Below are 17383 nucleotides of genomic sequence, written 5' to 3'. Positions count from 1 at the left end.
CTCTGTCCACTTGGGGGCACTATTATCATGACTAAAGACCCAATGACTTCTCACTATGCTACAGGCTTATTTTTTTTCAAGAAAATGATTAAATGTCCAGCAAAAACACATACACTGCTAATATGCATTCATAACATATAATACCAAAGAGGACATGATAAAACTAAAAAAATTCAATTACAACACAGAAAATGTTGTGAAGCAATATAGTATACAATTACAGAAGTACATATTAGTCAGGCCTTACTTGCTTGCAGTGTCCAGCTCATCATCGTCAAGCCCAAATCCTAAACCCTGATCGCGAGGGCCCATGTTCACAGGAGACTTGAAGTTATGTTGCTGAAGAAAACGACAACAAAAGGTTGCAGTTACACACCCAGAAAAAATGAACAGAATATAAGTGGACCTGGAGGAAACTCTCAGATCACAAATACAAGGCTCCTGAAAAGAGTAATGCGTTTGGAGTCTAGAAAGAACAGGGTGTTCTACAAGTACAGCCTTTCCAAAAACTATGACCCAAAAGAAATAAAGTGCAGGTCTGTTCCTGGTGGGTCCCCATAAGACAAGAGTGCTACTGTAGCTCGTTTTAATGAGCCTGAACCCCAAGGGTTCAGGCTAAATTTGTCAAATTTGGGTCTAGGGATAAAAATCTTTAAGATCCCCTGCAGTATTTTATCAAACTTGCCATTATGTGTGAATCACAAGGTAGGTGCACAGTGCTAGCTTGGCTATGGGTAACTACTGTCATTACTAAATACCACATTACCATCTGCATTATGATACCAATGCATGTGATATTACTGCATTTGTCATTGTATAGTACTGAATTATCAGAGTGTAGTGCAGTTGTCGGACACAGTGGGTTTAATAAGCCACCTGTGTACCATGTTTAATGGGCGGGTTAAAGAAGAGAGAGAGGCTTTACAGAGCAGGGCAGGACTCTTCCCATGGGAGCCCAGATCTGCCCCAGGCTGCTTATTAACATGCTTTCCACTACGACACACGTGTATCTCTCTCTCTCTGTGTGTGTACGTGTGCGTATGTTAACGCTTTCTCGTACAAATTTACTCACATTTCCATGTTGCCCATGTCCTCTTCTATCCTATCTTTTGCTGACCCTATTGTGCTTTCCTAATTCCACTTCTTTATTGCTCCCCCTTGTCCCACAGTCTCTGTCCTACTATCTTTTTCTGTCCCCGTGCTTCAATCAGTGTCCCTCACAGGCACTAAATGGCCATAAATACACACAGGCCATCGGAGTACTTGTGGGGCACAGTTAACTTGCTAGCGATGCATGCTAGTATGAGAAAGCTTGTCATTCTTAAGAGCAGAGGACACTGCTGTGTTTTTCCCTGTTCTTTTTTTTCCACATTTAGCCCTGCCTCTCTCTGCATGTTTCACCATAAACTCATGTTTGCCACATTAACAAAGCCCATCTCTGAGGAAGGGATCTTTACAAGCCCAAAAGTGAGCGGCGGAGAGGGGTGAGTTTAAAAAGTGGAGAGAGTCGTGTGTTTGTGTGCGTGTGTTAATGTTGTGGTCGAGAGTGAGAGCGACAGCAAGACAAAGTGGGAGCATGAGATAAAATTTTGAAGAATAGACGGAAGTTAAACACAAGAGAGTGGAGCATGAATGAATTAAAGCAGGAAGGAAGAAGGAAGGAAGGAAGGAAGGAAGGAAGGATGGAAGGAAGGAAGGAAGGAAGGAAGGAAGGAAGGATATATCAGAGGTACAGAAAGATTCCTCAAAGCCCCAGAGAATGATGGGAGGGGTTGGGCATTGGAAAGGCAAACCAAGCCGGTCTTGATTAGCCGACACAGTGCCAGCCAGACAGGCGGAATGTAACGTGTGGCTGGCCTGGCCTCATTTAAGGCCTGGGTTCGGCCAGGGAAGACACACACACACACACACACACACACACACACATTCACACACTCACACACAGCCTCTCTCTCACACACACGCACACTCCTACACATACGCACCCTATTACAAAAACACAAAGAGTTAAAGTGCCATTTTCTCCATAAAAGTCAGTGGAGGCGAAATGTGTGCAGTGGCCACTTAAGCCTCTCAGCCATCGGGCTAAACACGAACACATGTGGTGGCAGTGCTGATTGGCCAACCCGCTCCCCCTCCATGGTAGCTTGGAGCTATAATGAAAGAGATTTCAGAGGGGCTCAGGCCTGGGATCCCTAAACAGCCTTTAATGGATTCCTGTGTCAGGGCAGTAAATCTGGGGCCAGGCCGGCATGCCAGCCAGCGAGAGCAGGGACTGCAGAATGGAGATGCACCTGCGAGACACTTGGGGAGGGTGGGCTGGGGCTCATTTTGAACAGAAATACACACGAGGGCAAGTCCACGTACACAAACCAGCTCGTGCACAGTCTGTTTCACCAAGGTTGGAGTTATTTAGACTGTTCATTTGGGCAGCGGGGCTGTGTTTAGGGAAGCGGGGCCTCTCTCTGTGTCTAGGTGTTTATTAAAGCAAGGTGAACCCAAACACAACCAGGCTCAGGTCATGAATCCTGGCCCTCTGATCTCTGTTACAGCCTTGGTACCGTCTACCCAAAAGGAAGTTCCATGGGGAGCAATGAACGGACGCTACCTCACTTCACGGCTTTATCAATTTGTCATTCCCTCTCTTCACTGTGACCCTTAGCGGGCCAGTTGAGATGCAACTATTTACAACAACTGTCCATTTTACGACAGAAGTGCCAAAACCAGCGCAGATGCAGTTTTACATGTACTTTTGTCCCTCAAAATGACTGACATGTTGTATTCATTTTATTGGTAATGTGAAACGGTAAGTATGCTTTTGTCAGTTACTCAAATATGATGCTACTGTACCTGAAGCAACAGCTCAAATTAGGATGAGATCTGAAAGAAGATACTGCCTGTTGATCCACAAAAAGATCTTTTCTTCATCGGGACTGCTTTAAAATTGTTCATATTCACAATGAGATATTTTCAACCTATGTAAACAGGTTACAATGTTAAACCCGTGACAGCTCTGCCACCTTTCCATGCCTCCCCAGGCCTGACAGGACACAGTGGAGAGCCAGAGCATGATAGCAGACCAACGGATTCTCATACTGCTCCTTCATTAGCTTCTTGCTGTCGGCTAATGGGAAGCTGAAAGGTGAAAATGAAAAAGTGATTCTGCCTCCATGCCTTCCTGTCTCTCATTTTCTCCCTCCATCGCTCTCCTGTCAGTGACAGATGTCACCGTTTCTGTCTGTCTGTCTCTCCCGCTCCCTCCCTCCCTCCCTCCCTCTCTACCACGTCGTCGTATGTGAGACTGTGCAGAAAGCGGAGAATGAGAGCGAAAGAGCCAAGAAAAGATGCAGCAGATGAACAGGAGTCCTAAAAATAATAGAAAGGGTCAGGCTATTACAGTAAAGCTGTCTAAAACCAGTAGTTTGGAAAAGGGAGGAAAGCCTATTTTGTTCTTCTGAAAGCACACTAAATCAAGGAAAGATTTGACATATGAGCTCCTCTCTTACTATAAACTCTTGTTTTATTCAGTGGGAAGCATTAGTTTCTTGAAATTCTTTGGGCTTACGCAATAATGTTACTGTATTACTTTGATCTGAGTTCTGAGTACCTGAGTCAAGAAATAAATGATTGGTGATCTCTCCAGTTTAATCTCCAGAGCAAACAGCAACAACAATGCAACACACACAACACCATAGTAATAACGCGCAAGTCACATGCTTTTACAGTAAGGAAGTGAAGGTCAGGATAGTAAACATATTAATCCTCCACCCCAAGCCTTTATACTATTAGCTTCCAAATGCAATAACCAAAGACATGAAATATATTCAAGAGGCCTCCAATGTAATATAATAAATTTATGTTTCATTTCTGTGGTTATGAGGGGAAAATAGTCATCACCGTCCATTTCGGTAGGCATATTTGCAGGACCAGTTATGTTATACGGAATGACTGTGCTTCTCTGCGACAGGGCCAAACGCTAGAGGACTTTAATAGCCAGTCTTACATTATACATTTCATATGGTATTTCTGAGTGGGCACTGATCTCACAGCTTGGCAGTGTATGTAAAGAGATGCCGGGAAAATGCAAACAAACCTCGGGGAGAGGCAGAGCCTTTGCAGAAGTACGGCCAAGTCTGTGTCTGCCTGTTTAAGAGCCGCTCACAAAAAAAAAAAAAAAAAAAAAAAAAGACAGGGAAAAAAACATGAAAAAATAACTAGAGACAGACAGTGTTTGAGGCAGGATCCACTGCTCGTCAGTCCAACTGGCTGTTGGTAAAAGCCCACTCCCTTTTCGTTTAAAAAAAAAAAAAAAAAAAAAAAAAAAAAAAAAAAGGGACCCATTTAAAAAAAAAAAAAAAAAAACAGGAGAATGTGCATTATGTTCATTCTGGAAAACTAAACTCATCCAATAATATCACCAGGTGTCTTTCTGTGCGAGGGTGCAGTACTTTAAGGGCACCAGGAGATGGCACTTTGGTTTCAGCCTGGAGTCCAAATGCTCTCTGAAGTGGGGAGGAACTAAGCGAACAAGAGACTACAAACACATACAAATAACCATGTAAACACACACACACACACACACACACACATACACATACACACACACACACACACACACACACACACACACACACACACACACACACGCACACAGCTGTGGACAGGAGTACTTTAAATTAAGTTTACTGTGAGGCATCATAAGTGCATCATAGGAATGTATGCACAATTCATAATTTATAATTATGTCAGAAAAGGACACACGTTATTATTAATTATTATGTAACATATATGAATTATAATCTGTATGAAGGTGCTGTGAAATTGTTATTAGCTCCTCAGTTAGCCATTCATCCTTCCCGTAAAATTTGTTATTTGTTGTGTATACAGTTAACACACATAATCCATGTAACGCACCGTGAGCGATATGTCAAGTGAAGGGTTACTATGCAAACCAACACACATTAGCACACACACACATGCATGCCCACACCCTCACATGTCCACACTAGTGTGTGACACATAAAGACAGCTGACAGTCCCTCATCTTGAAATCATCACCATGCCGATGTGTGTATTTTACCCCCATTACAACGCAGGCACTTTACAAGTCATATGTATACGGTGTGTTATGTGTCCACTGGCCATCAACCCAGAAGATGACTCCCACCGCCCACTGATGAAACCCAGCCACACACACACACACACATACACACACACCACAGTATTTTACACACTGAACTATCCATTTGACTTTGTTCCTGTTTCACATCTGTGTTAGCTCCCTGTTTCCCCTCCATCCTGAGCTGCACTGTGCTCTCTGGGCTGGCACCTCTCCTGTCTAACCAGGTGAAGAGTCCAGAGCCTGGGGCTGAGCCCGGCCACAAGCCTGCTGGCTGTCATTGTCCATAAAACTGTCCCAACCTCTAGTCTCCTCTCCTCTGCCCTCCTCTTCTTTCCTCTGCTCTCTTAACAGCTGCCATTCTGCTGCATCCGTTCAGAGTATACCTGCTTAATGCATGCACATGCTTGTACAAATATACAGACGCACACACAAATACAAAAGGGCTGCTTACAGATATTCAGTCTGAAAATGCGTGCAGCACACGGCAAAGTGCATTTGCACAGGCACGCTAACACGTCACACACACACAGAAAAAATACAAATACACAAAATCTCACACAGGGACTCGGAAACAGACGTGATGCTCACACACAACAATGCAGGAGCCAGAACAACTGTGTTTTTGTTTGTTGTATCAGACGCGAAGTCAGCAGTCCAATTCAGACTCAAAGGAAAGGATTACTCCTACATTCTTAATCAACAAGCTCACCAAACATTATGAATCACCCACATTGTTGGATACGGCTGGAATATGTATGCATATGATATCAACACTTACTTACTCTGGTACATGTGTTGGCTGATCAAATACAGTTTAAAATATGAATTTCACAACCCTGATTATTTTGCTCTGATTAATTAAAGAAGCTTCTCCAGCAGTGTTCATTTCAATTCAGTTCATTTCAAAAGAAATAAAAAATAGGGGGAAAGATGGTTCACTCAAAATGATAAATTATAAAAAAAGGATCAGCCATGCTTTTTTTTTTTTTTTTTAAATGCAGTAGGATAAAATGTCTTCAGTCAGATCAACTATATTCAAATTTTTGAAGCTCCTGACGGCACAAAGTGTTTATGAATTATCCAGCAGGTGAATGGGCCTTTCTGGCTCTTTAATATGCAGAGGTGGTGGAAGGAAGCAGCCCCTGGCCGAGGCACCTCCATCTGCCAGGCAGGCCCACACCGGGGTTCAGCGCAGGGGGTACGGGTTGGGGTTCTTGGGCAAAGGTATGAACACGGGAACCAGGGGAGACAGGGAGGGGGCTTGGGCAGCTCATACTGCAGCTAAGGACACACACCAACAAATATCCAGCCTGACATTTCATTTAGTCTAGAACTGATTTGTAAAATCTTGGTTTTCTTTGCTAATTGGATAAGATGATTTATCTTGTTACCAATGTAGTCTAACCTATGTGATACTGTCTTGAAACAGTAGGCATCCCTGCACTCTCCTCTATATAATTTCATCCAAAGAAAATTCTTGAAGTCCACTGGGAGATTTTTTTCACCTGTTTTAAGAAAAAAATATGATACTAAGATTCAAAATTGTTAAGTCGGATACATTTTTGCAGTATTGAGATAAAGGATGGATTTGTGGGCTTTACAGATTGAGACAGAGACAGGACCTGGGATTGGCTTCTGAGACCAACAGGGACATGGGGACTGAATATTTAGGGGTAAGTGCATGTGTGTGCGTCTGTGTGTGTGTGTGTGTGTGTGTCAGGGGATATGAGAATAGAGGGACATATTTTTATCATTTTATTTAACCTTTATTTAACCAGGTTAGTCCCACTGAGATCAATTTCTGTTGTAAAGAACACCTGGCCAAGACAGTTGCAGGCAAAACAACAGTATACAGAGAAAAGAGAAATAGGAGGAACAACAGCTATGTTTCACTCCAAATGTCAAGAAAAATTTAAGCAAATGTTCGAAACGGTACGAAGCACTAAGAGGTGAAGAAGGTGCTCTTCAATCCACTGAATCGAAGCATATAAATCCCAAACACAAAGTATACTTTGGAAAAATATCCATGAGAAAAATGACAAAAAAAAAAAAAAAAAAAAAGAAAAAAAAATCCATTTTTCTATTGTCTATTATCTAACTCCAAACATCATGATTCCCATATACAGTAAACACTTGAAACTCAACTAATGGCACAGTCCTAAGACAAAAACAAACAAAAAAGGCCTCAATGAAAGCATAAATTATTTGCAGTTGATTCATCTTCCACAGCCCTAACAACTGCTTTGAACTCTGAGAGAGTAACCGGCTTTTCATGTTTCAGTCTCTCTGCAGGTTATTCCATGCGGAGGGGCCAGAAATTATGGAGGTTTCTTGACTTTCTCCTTTTGAGCCTTAGTTACAGTTGACTGAAATTAATCGTGGGACGTCAGACTGAGCTGTCCTCCAGGTTTGTGTGTGTGTGTGTGTGTGTGTGGAGTGAGGGGCTTACAACTGGGATTTTAAGGTGTGTGGGTAGATGCAAAATGCTGATATACTTGGTTATGAACTATGAGCAACATTAGGAAGGCGTGATGATAAAAAGATTAAAACAGGCAGAAGACTGTATATGGCTGAAGCAAAACTGATGGACTATATGAGCAAACACACACACACACACACACAAAACCAGTGCTCTGGGACATGCTATCCTGTGTGTCCTGTGTGTCCCTCCTCCAGTGGTCCCGAGGGACCCGTTACTGTGGCAATGAACAAGCCTCAATGGCAGGGACAGGGGTGTGAGTGTGTGTATGTTCCCTGCACTGTGTGTTTGTGGGTGTGTGCGCACATCAATTGCATGTTAACTGTTAATCTGTGTGCGTGCGTGTGTGTTGGCTCGTCTTTGTGTGTGCCGTGGGGGGAGGGTGTCCGAGGAGGCCTTTGGAAAAGCCTTAATTGCCGTTCCTCTCCTCGGCCGTCACACCTTCCTCTGCGCTATGACTTTCCAGCCTCATCACACACACAGGAAACATAATGCTAATTAGAGACAGCACGACCGCTCCTAATCACACCCTCACATGGGTATGACCAAAATGTCTGTGTGTGTGTGTGTGTTGTGTGTGCATGCTTTGGATTATATTCTTTATTTAGAAGTAGCAGGAGAATGAGCTCTAGCTTGGGGCACCTATGCGGCTCCAGAGGTGAGGGACAATCAGTCTCTGGGACAGTACGCATGTGTTTAATAAAACTGAACTTCCAACCTAACAAATATATGTGCATACTGTGTACAGTTCAGTACAGAAGCATATAATTTTATTTGACATATTTAACTGGCTTTGTGAATTTAGCAATGCAGTTTGTGTGTGTGCATGTGCTTGCAAATCGTATGCCAGCTTCGCGCACAACAAAGAAAAACGTGCTATCCACTTATGGTGCACAAGCAAATTCTTCAGAGGAAATGCTGACCAGCAGATGAGTAGCTTCTACTGTCCGTATTGCTCAGAGAAAAAATCCTCCTGTATGTACAACATGCGCGCAGAGAGGAAAAAAAAAAAAAAAAAAAAAAAAAGCTTATCATTACATCTGGCACCCTGACAAACTAATGTACTTCAAAGAGCTGTTGAGAGAGAGAGAGAGAGAGAGAGAGAGAGAGAGAGAGAGAGAGAGAGAGAGACATGTCTCGAGACAGAGCGATGTGGGATGAAGAGAAAGAAAGAGAGGGAGAGTGATGAAAAGAAAAATGGACAGAGTAAAGATGCGGAGAACTGTATCCATTAGTTTATCAGATAATAATCAAGAACTGGAAAGATCAGTGTACACATAAATAGCTTACCAATGTGAATTTCTAAGTTTATGTGTGTGTGTGTGTGTGTGTGTGTGTGTGTGTGTGTGTGTGTCATACCCTCCTCATCTTCTGCAGTCTCCTGGGCGACAGGCTCTTGGTGCTGGTTGGAGACCCTGCACAGAATGTCATGCCCTCCTCTTCCTCCTCCTGAGAGAGAGTCAGGGGTGTAAGTTGTAGATAATATATCAGCTGATTAATTTGACTAAAATATTGTTCGGTTTGCACAGCTCTATGTGAGGATATATTCATGTGAATGGCCCAAACCACAACACACAAATTGTGTTGCTGTCCAGTGGAAGTTCATTTGTTTCAAAAATGAAAGAATTACTGCTGCATCATTCAGTGGCACGTGCACTGTGTTGTGTGAACTGAAGCAATGATTTCTTTGCTAAACCTTCTGCTAATTGCCAGCAGTGCTGAGTTTTGGTAGGACCTCACAATACAATACATATCATGATATAGAGGTCATGATGCAGTTTGTATCACAATACATTTCAGCACTACAGAACTGACTGAAAAAACAGATCTTAAAATTCACCTGATTGCATAGCACTTGGGTAAACCAATAAAATAGGCAACATTTGATAGAATGACAAACTGACTTAAAATGATTTAAATCAATGTATTACAACAAAAACACATTGTGCTAAAAATGTTACATTAACATATGAAAGTGAAGTGCATAAATGATTCATATGGATATAATTGGTCAGAGGATTGTGACAGTTTTTCCAAAAAAAAAAAAAAAAAAACGCCACACACACATATTGCAATACTAAGCTGTTGATTTTCTTGCACAGCTCTAGTTCTCTGTGACTTTTCCCAATGAAAACTTTTCATCAGCAAATCAAAGTTGCAATACAACAATCGATAACCATGTCTAATCAGTTTCATCTCAAGACGTTCATGCCTGTCTGCACTCTGCTTGCACAAGATTAGTGCGTTACAGACAAAGCACAATTCCAGGCAAAGAGAGTTAACTCCAGTGCAGACTGACTGAGGTCAAATTACATCTTCTGAAAACCAAGCAAAAACTGTTAAATTGCAAAATCCACCAGTTTTCAGCACTTTGCTTTACCAGTCAGAGCTGAAGAGCTGTGTGTGTAGGCGTGTGTGTATACACACTGCAGAACACTGGCTGCTCCTCTCGTTCATCAGTGCCCTCTATCCTCAGTTTCACACTGACAGATCAAACTGAAATTGCCTTATCAAATCCATCAGGCTTATGGAAACATACACCTCGTTACATTAGCTTTGAGGAAATCACAGGCTCACTGATGAAATATGCAGACAATAAAGGAGAAAAAGGGGCCGGGGCTCTGATGACATGACAGGCCATAGCCAGAGGGGCGTTGGTTAAAAATGTACAGCCCTGAACAAAGCGCTAAGCAGGCTTCAGCAGTCATTAAAAGCCCCTGCGTCAGAATCACACACTCCATGTAAAGCAGCTTTCCTGTCTGTTTCTATGAGGGGAGGGGAGGGGGTATCTATGTGCTTGGGAGAGATTTGTGTGTGTGTGTGTATGTTTAAGGAGTGTGTGCATGTGTGTGAGAAAGGTGTGAAGGTCCATGTTGCTCACCCTTGCTTTGAGCCTGCCCTTAATGTCCCGGATGCCCCTCTTGGCATGACTCTTGGCCTATGAGGGAAAAAAAAAAAAAACACACAGACACACACACACACACAGACACATACACATACACATACATACATTACTAATCAAAACATGCTGCATTAGCATTCTGCTCTGGTTTCATGTAACACCAAGAAATGCTTTGATCTTCATGGCCAAAACACGGAGACAAAAGGCTGGATAAGGGAGCCTCACACACTAATACAAGACAATGAGAACATGAAAGGGCACCCTGAACACCTATTGCACAACACCACCAAGGGTGCTGCTACGAAAACACACAAGCGTCCCTTTTCCCTCCCCAGCATTTTCCAGACAGACATTTTGAAGTTACATTTTCCAATGGATTTGTAGAATCTGTAAGCATACGCATTATGCTGGCAAAATAACTTGTCATCACCTGAGCTGCAGTGCCACGGATTTTCTCCAGCATTTGACTTCTGGATCTATTCAAAGAAGTATTCATCAGCATGCATGATTTGCAGTTTCAATAGATGAACATACCTTTGTCACCGCTGTGTTGATGAGCGCTCCTCCTCTCTGGAATGCACACAGAACACAGTGTTAGTCATTTAGTGAGGTTACACACACAAACAATTCCCAGTCAATTATTTTTTAATGTAAAATATTCATATAAGCAGGATTAAATTTCCATGTGACACACAGCCCTCCCCAAAAAACAACACGACTGTAAATGATAATGTGTGAGAAGGGACTCTAGACAAACAATCATATCACTCAAACAGAAAGCATATTCATTTTATAGAATTCAGGAGTGTTTTTTTTTTGTTTTGTTTTACGAATCCTCAAACATTGATGGATGGAATTGCTGCATGACTGATTTCTGCTTTGAGTTCTGCAGACTGGCTCCATAGTGCCAAATATCTCTCTTGTTTTCCCTCCAAGTTGCTGCATCTATTCTCCTTCTTCTTTGCCTTTGACTCTTTTCCTCTCTCTTTGGTCTTTAGTGTGAGCACGAGGTGTCGGCTAAACGGCTAAACAGTGTAAATGGCAGCCGGCGTTTCAGAAGTCGGTGGAGGGAGAGGAGGAGAGGGGCCGAGGTGAAGGCCCCTCTTATAGATCCCTGTCAGTCAGGAAATGTGAACTTTAACAAACCTTTGAAGAGCACTCTAGAGAACTAATTCAGCCTTAGCTGACGGCATGGGGAGAGGGAGAGGGTGGGGGAGAGTGGGAGAGATACTGAGTGACTGAAAGAGAGAGTGCGGGGGGAGAGAGACGGAGATGAAAAGAGGCAGAGGGAGGTAAAGAGAGAGAGAGAGATGGGGGTAGAAAGGGAGAGGCAGAAAGAGACAGAGGGAGGAGAGAGACGAAGAAAGAGAGAGATCTATGTTCTTGGGTCGGTTCAGCGGAGTAACGCCTGTGTTTGCTGCCAGATCAACATGTCATGTCGGAGGACGTCTTGTCACGTCAAATCACTTCTGTCTCCCTCCCTGTCTGTCTCCACTGTCCTGCTGCACGCGCCGCTTCACACACCAAACTGCACTAAAGCTGGATCTGTACATTCATTCAGCCCCTCATTCCAAAGGCAACAGCAGGACTTCAAACACTGAGCCGTGTCAATCACGCTTTCAATTAAATATAACTCAGGAAAAAAAATGGGTAAAACATAAAAAAGCTGTAGATAAAAGCACGTAGATAGAGTAAGCGGACGTTTTTGGTATACCTTCACAGTGTGCATCCATTGTTGATAGGACCTTGAATTACCTGAGGATGTAGAAAAAATACAGGAAATATGAATTAATCATTTTGTGCTTTTGTATTTACGTTGTGAAGCAAAGTAGCTATGCATTTTACAGTATGCATTACTATGTGACATACATTCTCACAGGCAGGCACATATTCACGCATTAGACACACCTATTCCAACACTGAACAGGGCAACAATGACACCAAGTGAGACATGCATAAAAACACAGAGCACTATAAAGCAATGTGGTCACCACCAAACATGCAACATAAAAATAAAATTCAAGTGCTACGATGGATGTGTTTAGCATGATTTCTTTGATAATCCCTTTGCAGAAAAACTCAAGACATGATAACAGAAGATGTTTTCTTCTTCATCCCTTTCATTGTCGGTTTTGGTTGTTTAAAATAATTTTAAGCATGTTGTGATCTCTCTGACCTCTCCAAGTTACAATGACAATTATAAAAAAATATTGAATTATTACATCAGAAAAGGGAATGACTCAAAATGTAGAAGAGTACTACAATGCCTCGAAAGAGCAAACACAGCTCTTCTACTTTGTCTTTGATTAATTATAAAGCTATTAATTGATGATTTAAACATGACCGTTTGAACTGGAAAGGGTGGACCTGTTGTAGTGATTTAGACTAGATTAGTCTGTTCATAAAAGATAAGAGAACAGAATTAGAGGGGATAGAATGGGAAGAAATGACATTCCCAATAATCTGATCATCATTTGGCTGATACATCCCTCTACGGCAGCCAGTGAATCCTCATGTCTCTCTCTCTTTTTTGTCTTTTTAAACAGGATAAAGATACAAATGTGAGTTGTCATAACAGCAGTAACATAATTTGGTTGAACATTTCAATGGAATTTCTCTCACCTCTCAACTTCTGATGTTCCATACACATGAAATAATATTCATTTCCATAAGGATTTTTTTTTTGTCATCAGCGATTGTGTTACTGAACAAGATTTACAAGTGACACTTTTGTGGCAAAAGCAGCGTTTCACATGTGTGTCAAATATAACAAAATGAGGTTAATAAATCGTGAGAGGCTTTGCTGCACAGACATTTTAGACCAGCTAAGAACTGATGTCTGACATGAAGTGGAGTGTAATCTTTGATTTGTAATCAATGATAATAACAAATAAATAAATAAATAAATAATGATAATAAATTGTTACTCTCCTGAGAACAATATGGTTGGCTGTCCTAGGTGTGCAATAATTGGGTATTTTACTTTCCAACCTGTTGTAGCCTTTCAGAGCAGAAGAGTAGAAAACTCCATTTTATAAAAAACAAATTAAATACTTACAGAAAAAAATGTTTTGAATCAATTTAGTGTTTTAAAGCGGTCTGTAGACATTTAAGCTTTTTTGCATTGCTTTCACTCAGGTGTCCCTATTGTAGTGACTAATGCTGCTTTATGCCTTCTCTTTGCTGTTATTTTAACCTTCATTGCTACGACTTTATGCTTCTCCTTATTTTATTCACTGCTTTTATTTACTTCAAAGAGCACCACAACTTGCATGAAATGTCAAGTAAATATCATTTGGCTAATTGATAGCCGGGCCTTGGACCACTCACTTCCACAGAAGCCCCCCTCCGTGATCTCCTCCTCAAACACATCGGTGAAGCCGCGGCCTGCATTCAATTTGGCCAGCCGTCCATCGATGAACTGCAACCATAAATTACAACGCACTTATTAAAGAGGGGTGTGGGGAGACGAGGGTGGACACACTTACACTGATATACACACACAGACTCTAACAGTCAGGCCACAGTAGAGTGGTATTAATCCTACCTGAGGGGACTAGCCCCCAGATTAGGTGGGCTGCAGGTAATAGGGATTTGGTAATGTAGAGCAGGTGAGGGATTAGAGCAGCAGACTACATGCTGCATGCTGTCTGAGACATGAGGAAGTTTCATTTCCTCCCTTTGTCACATGGAGGGCATAAAACACCATCTCATAAATATGGACCTAATAACCAAGACAGCTACACATTTCATGAGCGTGCACGCACACACGCACACACACATGCACGCACACCCACCCACCCACCCACCCACCCACCCACACACACACACACACACACACACACACACAGACTCACCTCAGCTTCTGTGATTAACACAGCAGAAATAACTGCATTCCTTAGACATTAAAGCATGAAAAAGTGAGATTTTAACAATCTGTGGCCAAAATAAAAGGCAGTACGGGAAGGGAAGGAGAAAAGAAAAACAAAATGATCTCAATAAAAGTCATAAACACATCAAAGAATTCTTTCTTATCATCTTGGCCCATGATAACAGTTCTAGTGCTGCTTCCCGAGCAGCATGGTAGCGGCTCAGTGATCTGCCTGGTATGTGAAGGTGGACTTTCCTGCACTGTCTTATACTCCTCTGCACTTTATGGATAGGCTCAAACAGTCTACCGTCTTTACTCAATTATCAACGTCTTGAAAACATTTCAAATTCATCAAAACAACTCCATCAATGTAGATCATTCAGTCATACCTGGGCTGCACTGGTTTCAATTAACTAACTCCAACCACATTAACCTTAAATCTTCAGCTGTTACTTTCCTGTCCCACTGCTTGTGATATTACAAAGTCTTTGCACAAAGCACCATGTCAAAAGCAAATTGATACAAGGCTTACATCCTCAAGCTGTTCATGGCAAGTTATTGTTGCTCATGTGAAATTCTGTTGTTATGCTTATGTAAATTGATTAGATGGTTTATTTATTTATGCACTGGGTGAGTTTTATAGATAAATAATCCTTAGGCCATGAAAACCTAGTTAACCCCCACTTTATAATTTCAGGAGTTTCTTTATTTCTGAAAAAATACTTTTCACAGATGTGTTTCTTTTCTTTTCTTTCTTTTTTTTTTGTCTTACAACAATGTTATTATAATTGGTTGTTTTCAACTTCAACATGTGATTACAGGAGTAACTTACCCATCAAAGCAGTAATACTGGTAATTTAAATGTTTAGTTTTAAATTAAGCATTTCTATTTGATTGTGTAATTTATTTTGATTAATAATATCATGACCTAATATCATGATACCTTGAAGCTTTTCACTTTGGATAATATCAGTTGAGAGACCACTATGCTAGCCTATACTTTTGAAAATGATGATACTTGTTATCCACTTGCTAACAAATTATTTTATTTTTCTAAATGTGGTGATTATTTCTCTGGGATGTATATACAGTATAGGCTGTTTTTGGGTGTGGGTCCCATGGGAGAGCCTGCTAACTAGCAACCAACACGACCACCCTCTCCTCTGCTCTGGTCAAAAGGGCTGGAAACTCCATCATTAGATCATTTTAATGAGAGGTGAGACTGCAGGTTCCAGCCACTGCTCCGCTGCTTAGCTGGCCCAATTAGTGCAGATAATCAACCCAAATCATCACCTAGCCAAAGCCTTCGCTTATCCCCCCATCTCCCTCCAAGCTCCCTGGCCAGATTACCTGCCTCACTGTGGTCCTTTAATTAGACATTACTCAACAATGACAGTCTATGTGATCACCAGACACACACACACACATACAAACCAGCACATGCAAACACATCTACTCATGTACTCATGTGTGCACACACGAACATACACTCCCACACACACATGCAAACACAAAGCAGAATTCTCAGCTATTTGCTTTGCTTTCTTCAAAAGAAACAGCTAAAGAAAATAATTTCAGTCTGACTGTACTGGACTACTTTCATTCAGACAACAATCAGGAGACTGGTGAAATTACTAATGTTTATATGTTATAATGACTGCCCAAATAATTCTGCTTGTACTGTTTGTGGCTTTTGCAAAAGAAACTCAAAGCAGACTACACGTGTAACGCCAAAGATAAACAGCCCAGAATAACAGATTTATGACTCCTGCTCAATGTACATCTCATCTTGTTTCCCCTTGCTGTTCCAGTTGCAGACAGTAGAGAGGCCAGAGTTATCCCATCTGGATACCAGTGCTGGCACACGGACGGACTCACATGGAAAATGGTCAACATGCATTTCAACTCTGGAAGGAGTTGCAAAACAGGAAGATATTAAACTCTACAAATCTTTAGGGGCTGATTCGCCAAGATACATTAGAGAAACAAATCAGGAGTGCATGCTTGTCATCTTGTTTGTAATTTTCCATTCAAAGCATAAATTTTCATGTAATAAAAAAACAAATGTAAACATCTCTTAATTTTATTGGCTTGTCATGATGAAGACATTGTATTTTTAATCTTCAATATGTTTTGTTGGTTGTATTTTTATCCACAACCTCTTCTTGCTCCTGCAGTGTAATTTCCCCTCAGGGATCAATAAAGTTCATCTTGTCTTGACTGACATAGTAGTTGGCTGCCTTCACTGCTGACAGACTGTAAAATAATGGGAATTTGGTAATGTGTCATGTCATCTGTGCATCTGTACTGGTATACAGTGACTGATACGCTGAAGTGACTGTATATGTAATCAACATGCACAAATCAAATGTACATTGTATGGTATTTCATTTGAAGGTTAGATCCACACTGATGAACTGCCCTGAATATGGAAGTCGTTGTTAAGTTATTGTGTGGTTAACGCCTGAACCTCATCATTTGGCTAGATTAGCACCCCGGGTTGAGAAACAGAGGGTTAACCTTTGCTTCCTCAATCTATCAACACAGATTAACAAACCTAGCTGATATAACCACACATGTTGTGCTGTATAGCCATTTTTAACAACACCTTCTATTCTGAGGGAAATTCAGTTGTAATTTGGTTTTGCAGGAATCCGACTTTTCCCTTTCGTGTCATGGCTTGGGAAATGTACTCATACATCCTCATACATGAGGATGAGGGACGATTATTGACTGATGGGAGGTATTATGTGAACAAAGGTTCCTGGCAGTAAATTGGCAGAGCGTGAGTCCCCCCGCAGACCTAATGAAGACTGCGTATAGCATGGTTTTGTCAATAAGAGGAAGGCGGTTGAGTGTATCAGTCTCTAGTAGCACAATATGCACACACAGCAGTGTGTGTGCATCCCTGTGTGTATGTGTGTGCAAGTGCGTAGGAGCTGAGTATGGTTGATAGGAAGCAGGTTAATGTTGACAGGCTTTCCCCCGCATTCTTTTGGCAGCCTTCTC

At 41.6% G+C, this 17383-nt stretch overlaps 1 protein-coding gene across 2 annotated transcripts in view; it reads right to left on the bottom strand.

The window, feature by feature from the left end:
• dennd1b (DENN/MADD domain containing 1B) overlaps positions 1–17383 on the bottom strand; it is a 117275-nt gene that overhangs the window by 6511 nt on the left and 93381 nt on the right. For both annotated transcript variants that reach the window (XM_030049066.1, XM_030049068.1), the window contains 6 exons: positions 13834–13924; positions 12218–12258; positions 11038–11073; positions 10483–10539; positions 8961–9050; positions 248–339 (listed from right to left, as the gene is read on the bottom strand). In XM_030049066.1, the coding sequence (XP_029904926.1) occupies positions 248–339; positions 8961–9050; positions 10483–10539; positions 11038–11073; positions 12218–12258; positions 13834–13924 (407 nt within the window). The remainder of the gene's footprint in view (positions 1–247; positions 340–8960; positions 9051–10482; positions 10540–11037; positions 11074–12217; positions 12259–13833; positions 13925–17383) is intronic.

This window comes from Myripristis murdjan, chromosome 4 (assembly GCF_902150065.1).
Source record: "Myripristis murdjan chromosome 4, fMyrMur1.1, whole genome shotgun sequence".
NCBI lineage: Eukaryota > Metazoa > Chordata > Actinopteri > Holocentriformes > Holocentridae > Myripristis > Myripristis murdjan.
Note: the sequence above shows the minus strand (reverse complement) of the source record. Positions and strands in the feature narration are given on the sequence as shown.